This window comes from Heliangelus exortis, chromosome 5, assembly GCF_036169615.1.
Source record: "Heliangelus exortis chromosome 5, bHelExo1.hap1, whole genome shotgun sequence".
In the NCBI taxonomy this organism is placed as follows: domain Eukaryota; kingdom Metazoa; phylum Chordata; class Aves; order Apodiformes; family Trochilidae; genus Heliangelus; species Heliangelus exortis.
The window spans coordinates 24,395,753-24,403,488 of NC_092426.1; the positions used below are offsets into that span (position 1 = coordinate 24,395,753).

Sequence of the window (7,736 nt, forward strand, 5' to 3'; positions counted from 1 at the left end):
GACAGTTTACATTATCCAACCACAACAAAATTATCCCATTGTGGTTAAGCAAACTGGTATTTCACTTCCTTGTGGTATCCTGTACTGTGGTGTGGCACCATCTAAAATCAAGTTTCTGTTCCATATGTTCTGCTTACTACATAAAAATCACCTTTGCTTGAAAACAGGATACATATATGTTTTTTCTCTGATTCTACCATTTATGAAACCAAGAGGAACTTGACAGATTTTTTTTTTATAATGTGCAACATATGAAACATAAGAACTGATCGTGAACTGCATGGTACAGAAGTGATAACTGCCTCTGCTAGCCAGTTGCAGTATTGGCACTAGACAGATACCCTTATGTCTCCTTTCACCGGATTCTAGACAGTTTAGGAATATTTTTGCATTGTTCATGGGGTTGAAAAAGGACAGGTCTCAGCCTAAAAAGTAACACACTGCTTCCTGCTAGCACCAACTTGTACCTACCTGATAGACAGACAGATTTCTTTGTCCATGTAAGCGTTGTAGACAGAGGCACAAATTATGTTTGGAAATCCCTTTTTTTTTTCAGTAAAATGCCTTTAAACTATGCTTTTATAAAAAATAACTTTTTCATTATTTTAACAGCTAGATTTATTTTTAATTTGTTACATGAATGAAATTACCCAGGTATTACAGCGATGAATGCCGTAGAAAAACCTTTCCCTTGAGGTGTACAATAAAAAACAATTATGAAGCAGAGCTAGTGTGTACCATAGCACATTTGGTTAGAATCCACCTTTGTGAATGGGCAAAATGCTGCCTTTCAATTTCTCTTTTTGTTTCACAAATACTGTAATAGAAAAGAAAAAAAAAAATTTAATTTCCCTTTGGTTGTTTCAGCGCCGTGTCATGTTTTAATAGATGCTCCCTGGGTCAAACACCCGTTGTCTCCTATACTATGTGGTGCACTCAATCATATAACTGGCAGTGCTGGCACTGGGGGTTCACCAAAATATGAAAATGTTCTCGCATTCAAATATAAAGGATTTTTCAGGAGTAATAATAGTTGAAATTTAATGTTCAGTAAGTAAATATTTTTGCCTAGCATATTGCCAGGGCCAGAGGACAACTCACTGTGCTTGGCACTAGGGAGGTTACAGTCCTTGTGCCAATCTGTGGGACAAAAATACTTCAGAACATTCTGGACCGTGAAAAATCAAGAGCAGTGGTAGCTACCTTGCTGCATCCCCTTTTGAGGAGTTTAGTACAAGATCTGGAATAGTACTTAGCTCTCAGATGTGGGTATAATCATACACCTGGTGCCTGGAGCTGGGTAGGAACCATGCTGGAACAGGGTTGCCACACTGTTGGCCTCTCAAACTTCAAAAGGGGTCCTTTTTAATTCTCTGGATACCAGAAATATTGGCTTTATTTTATTTCCATTTAAACGTATGTACAGAATAAACAGAAATTTGGTACTAAGGATTTTGCTAATAGAGTCTTATAATTCGTTAGGTACCACAAGCCATTCTAATTTTTTAAGGTATTACCAGTATGTTTCATGTTTTGTGAAATCAAGGTGTCAAGCTTTCCTGCCAGTAATAAAAAGCATTTCTCTCTAAACACCAGTATGGACTTTGTCCAATGCATATTATGGAAGTTTTAATTTATGTTCCTTGTTGCTAATCTGGAAAGAAAACTTCTCCACTGTTCCTTTTCTCATTCAAAAATGTACAGGTTTAAAAAACAAACAACTCTTCATATGTCATATTTCATATCTGTATGTATTTTATATATATATATATATATATATAACATTGATGCTATAACATGGCAAGGTCATCTTTAATTTTACTAATTACTTTTCTGATTAAGTACCTTCATGAAAAAAACTGGAACTGTATATGTAAAGTCTGCTATAGTAAAAAAGTGTCCTTGATGTTGAAGACCAATAGCAAAAAAAATTCTGTGGGTTAAAAATGCACTGGAGCACACTTGCCTGTGATTTCCACTATTTAGAAAAATAGGACTGGACTTGCTTCAAGAGACTTTGACTGCCAGACAAACTCTGAGTTGTTTAACGTCACAGAATATTCCAAGACAGGAGGTCTTTCTAAAAGATCAAATAAACCCCGTTTGGACTGTGAACTGCGTCTGAGCGAGGAAGGTTTTAGATGCACTTCTAACCTGCTTCTAACTTTTACCGTGAATACATAGCAGGGTTCAGAAACAATCTGTTGTAAATTCTTCAGCCAATTAGCTGAGTGAGTTACCACCGTCTATAATGCACAGAACGTGGAGGCTCTTTTGCAGTTGCAGCGAGCTGGATTGTTAATAGCAGGAAGCTAGCACTTCTCAGTACAGTGGATCAGCTACATGTGAAAATAAATGTAAAAAACCTGGAGGGGAATGGCAGCAGACTGAGATTAGCCTTTATTTAATTTAGCATTTGGGGGTCCAACACACAAATGAGCATTTTAGTAGGCTTCATGGTGGAAGTTGCTGTCATTTGTAAAATATTCTGGCCAATTAGCTAATAGTGTGCTTGGATTTCTCCTGTTTTGATACAGTAATACTAAGTACATTGTGAAGCCCAATTATACAAATCATCCCCATATGCCATACCAGTCTTTCTTTATGAACTGTGTTTATAAATCCTGTGTGAGGAAATGTGTACTTCAGCAATTTAGACCATGTGTAAAAACATAGCCAATAGAATTGTCAAGAAAACAAGTTCCAGCATAGGAAATCCTAATGTGTTCCGCTAAAATAACACGAGTGTGTTGTGTTGTGTTGTGTTGTGTTGTGTTCTGCGAGTTTTCTGATTAAATGCATATTACTTTATAGTGCTTAACCTGCATAGGTCCTTCCGTTTCCCTTTTTATTCTTTCTTTCTCTTTTTTTTGCAGGATGCAAATTTGGAGTTTTTGAGGAAATTTGGAATTGGGCTAGTCTCAGGAACAATAGCCTCAATTATTAACATTCCTTTTGATGTTGCAAAAAGTAGGATTCAAGGACCACAGCCAGTTCCTGGAGAGATCAAGTACAGAACCTGTTTTAAAACTATGGCAACAGTCTATAAAGAGGAAGGGTAAAACAATCTTATTTTAATAAATGTCCAGACCTCTGTTTTAGTTCATACATCCATAAAACCATGCTGTTATTTTTCAGGTTTGACAACAACCATTAAGCCACCCTGAATTCACATATCAAGAGAGTACAATGTAATATTTTGAAAATCATTTAAGAATTATAAGGAGATATCCTCCTACTCCATGTGAACTTTTACAAGACTTATGATTATTGAGTCAGCAAAAAAAATGCTTCATATAGTTAATGTAATTTCTTCAACTCTTCATTTTATAAAATTAAAATATCCACAGAAAAAAACCCCACAGAATATTTCCCAATTTAATTGTAATTATACAGACCTCTGTACCTTTAAAATGACTGATTTTCATGGAAATAAAAAAAAAGTTTTCCAACTTTTTAAAATATTTCTCAAGTGGGACTGAGTTGTAGCTTTGATATTCAATTATAGCAGTCATTTTGTCCATGTATGCAGCTGTTGTTAACAGACTTGTCTTGAAAGTAAAACCATCTCACTGATTAAAGTCATATTTCTGATTGGGTAGGATCACAACGTAGCTTTTGTGACTGAACATTGATTAACTTTTTTCTCTTCATCTGATCTGCCTCTGTAAAATGTTAAAATCCAGATACGGCCTGCTATTGAACATGTGTAATTTCAAATAATTACTTCTAAGTGCTCTGCCAGCATTCTAGCAAACACATGCTAAAATTCCATTCTTCTTTTAGACCAAGAATATTGTTTGAAATGTTTTGTTTGTTTTTCTTCTGCTACAGATTTCTGGCTCTGTACAAAGGTTTGATTCCCAAGATCATGAGACTTGGTCCAGGTAATTTTCCCTCTGTCATTTCTATATTGCTTTTGTTCTTGGTTTCTCTTCCTGGATTTCAGTTTCTTGACAAAATGAAGTACCAGTCAAATAAATGAAACAGTGTACTAGAAACCGTCAAATTCTCATTCACCTTTGAATGATTTCTTTTGATAACAGCATTATCTGATAGTATCATAGATGGATCTGGCTAAATATGTGTCTTTAAAAATCATTTACATAAACACATCATATGGTTGCAGATCCAAGTAACTGCTAGTTTGTGCAATTACTTCGTTTGTGAGCATGCCAGATGCATCCACATAAGTGCCAGAACTCTAAAACCTTTGGAAGTGTTCTTTAAAGCTTGTCCTGTTCCTTCTAATGTGATTTTTTTTTTTTTCATTATGAATATTCTGGACCAGTTTAAAGTGACCTTAAAATGCAGGTTAGAGTTTCTCCAGTACAAATGCTCTCAACTAGTCAAGGCATAGCCCAAGTATATCAAATTCCAGTTGCTTTTCTTCTCCTGTGCTCTGCAGTGTCTGTGAAGAACAGACCCTAAAAGGCCAATAGCATGAGCTGGAAAGAGACTTGCACGACCCTAGAAAACTAAAAGGATAAGGATAATTTAAAACTGGGTTTGTAGATTGACCCCTTCTCACTAGTTAATACTCCAAATGCAGGAGCAGAGTGATTGAGAACTAGGTCGTCTTTGACTTTTAGACTATTTTTCCCTGGCTGGTTTTGATTAATCATGAAAGCAGAGCACTGGGCCCTTAGACTTTGCCAGCCCACAGAGGCAGTCTGTGTCAAAAAGAGCAGAAGCCCCAATTTGAACAGTATCCCGTTCCCATGAAATTGTATTTCCAATTGTGCAAGGTGGTTTAATAGGCAAGAACACACATGGTTAAAAGAAAGTAGGTAGAGAGTCTGTTTTGCAGTATAAAGGAGGCATTAGGTTTGTCTGTAAATGTTTGCATATCCAATCTGTCTGGCTAAGTGCTAGACCATGCCTGGTTATTGTGCAGGGAAAAGGAAGAAGGTGGGGAGGGGAAACAGGGCATCAAGGCATAACTCTGGAGCTAAAAGCCTTTTCTCTCATACTCCAAGAACACTACATTACATACAGAACAAAGACAAAGCGGGGTTTCACTTCCCCGGTACTCATTAGCACTGAGCAGATTTGAGAATATGATTTTCCATCTAACAAATTACTATGAGTCCTGGCCCAGCAGGTCTGTTAAGTGTGGACTTCTTCTTAAATGCTTTTGTAGTCCTATTGACAAGCATATAGATTTGGGTTTCCAATAAAGTAATAATGCAATCTTTATTGGAACTGGAAACGTAACTCCTCCTTTCAAAATGTGAATGCTTTTAGGACAAGAGATACACAAACAGATCGCAGAGTATGAGAATTGGAATCATCCTTGATTTAAGTTCACATCACATCTTAGACAATGTGTGTATATTTTGTTTGTTGGTCAAAGCCTTCTGCAAACTTTTGTTATGTCCAGCTGAGTTGCTGTTCATGGAGGATTTCAGGTCTGATGATGAAAACTCACGGGATAGTTCTGTGTGCCTGGCTGGCTGAGCTGATCCCATCTACCTAGAAAGGTCAGCCTAGTTCAGCCAAAAACTTCTTTGTTGGAGGTGCCACTCAACCAAGCTACCTGACACAACAGATAAGAGCAAAAAAAATATTTGGGCCCCAGCTCTGGCACCCGCAGGTAGCACATTGTACCACACTTTTACTCCTACAGCCTGGATCTGATTCTCTTTCCCCATCTTCTCCAACCAGAAGCTTCTTTATATGCTTAGTTTTTTATATATATATATATATATATATATTCCTTCTAAAATGTTCCCCTCTTTAGCTCATGCAGTAATTACATCCTGGTTACAGAAGGGTTCTATTTTGGCATCACAAACAGTAAAGAAACTCTGGGGTTTTATACTGCTATCAGTTCTAGCAGACTGATCTGCTAGATTTCATCAGATCAAAACTTTACCTGTGGATTCACAGGCAGGTACAGGCACAGAAAGATTGTTCTATTTCAGTACTGTGATCTTCTGATTTTGACATGGTGAACAACCAGCTCAAAACCATTCTTGAATCTTACCTGGAAGCATTTGCATCACCATGGTGATGGATTTTTGTCATTCCAGCACTCAAGCTGCTCTTTCATGGCCAAACTTAAGTCTAAACAATCATATAAATATATACATATTCAGGTCAAAAGTTTCACTTGTAAAAGAACAAAGAAAAATATTCATCTTAAAAAAATGTTACGAAAAATCACACTGAGGGTGGTTTTGATTTAATATACAAGCTATTCACATGAACTTTATGGTCCAATACTAAGTAAAATTGGTATGGTTTAAGAACTGTTGAATTTATAAGGAATTAGGAAATTAGTAGAATTATCCATTTTGCAAGTAAGGCTTTTTTATGTCCTCATTTAGGTTGCACACTACAAATGCTCTACAAAATATTGAAAATACTGAATTTTGTATGTAAACAAAAATGTTATGTAAACGAACATCTTTTCTTCCAGGTGGTGCAGTGATGCTTTTGGTTTACGAATACGTTTATGCATGGCTTCAGGACAGAGTTGATCACAAGTAGCACTTCTTGTACTCTCTAAAATTATATGCATTCTAGAATACATTTTAATAAAGTAAAAGTTATTCTCATCCTTTATGGTGCTGAATACCCTCAAATTACACTGATGTTAACACAGTTCAAAATAAATTCGGTCTTCAGGTCCTGATCCAAGATAACATTTTAGCATGTGCTTTTCTGTAAGTGCATAAATATTCTGCAAGTGCAATAAATAAAAAATGTACAGTTGATATTTGTAATTGTTTTACTGGATCAAGAGAAAATATAAAAGAGACATAGGAACAAGTTGTTTTTTCAAGGATAAACTGAGAATTCTGGACACTGAATTTTCCTATGTAGTCAATACACTTTTTTAAGAATTTCAGATTAAATAGCAAGATAATAAATTACAGGGAATTTTGAAAAAAAATTTAATTGTGGGGCCAGCTATTAAGCTAATATCAACCAACAGCTCCATTGGCTCCAGGTTAAGCACATGATCCCTGCTCTGGAAACTCTTGAGTCAGTCTTGGATTCACTATTATTTCAACACTAAGAGGAAACTTTGTAAATTGTTGGGAGTTAGGATAGAAAAGGACAGCATGACAAACCACAACCTGAAAAACACACATAGAGTTAAACATCCTACTCGTTCTTAGCCACATAAGTAAGTATAGGTCTCACTCAGATCACAGAGGATACTGAAAATAATTAGCCTGCATCAAGTTACAGAAAAATGCAAAACAACTGAGGGAACCATAGAAGAAATGAGTAAATAAATGAAAAAAAAAAAAATACTCTTTGACATGTAAGACTTTACCATAGATTTTTAATCTACCTTCATATAGTACTGCTTACTGCTGTCCCATGTTAAAAATGCTCAATACACCATGACCTTCCACACCTTTGAGCCTTCCATTACGGCCATGGGATGGAGACACAGTGTTCTAGACTGAGAGCACATAGGCAGTTGTAATTAGCCAGCCATTCACCTCAAAGAAATGCACCTTTTCTGTAGATAAAAAAATGTTGCTCTAAAGCAAAAATTGTTCTTTTTCCCAGCCACTTTAAATATAAATATTTCAGTCATATACTCCTTTCTTTACAAACCATTCTAACTGGCTCAGTGAAATATGATAATTTCTGCTACATTTATCAAAAACATAGTTTTAATTCATGCGGTTGTGCCACTCTAATGCTGTGTTTTTTTCAAATACTCTTTAAATAACTTAAAATTACACATTATTCTGTTGCAAAAATGTTCC

General features: G+C 35.9%; 1 protein-coding gene across 1 annotated transcript in view; it reads left to right on the forward strand.

The window, feature by feature from the left end:
- SLC25A21 (solute carrier family 25 member 21) overlaps nucleotides 1–6,720 on the forward strand; it is a 243,729-nt gene extending 237,009 nt beyond the window's left edge. The window contains exons 10-12 of the mRNA XM_071745054.1: nucleotides 2,877–3,058; nucleotides 3,835–3,887; nucleotides 6,425–6,720. Coding sequence (XP_071601155.1) covers nucleotides 2,877–3,058; nucleotides 3,835–3,887; nucleotides 6,425–6,495 — 306 coding nt within the window. The 3' untranslated portion in view covers nucleotides 6,496–6,720. The remainder of the gene's footprint in view (nucleotides 1–2,876; nucleotides 3,059–3,834; nucleotides 3,888–6,424) is intronic.
- Nucleotides 6,721–7,736: the final 1,016 nt, after the last annotated feature.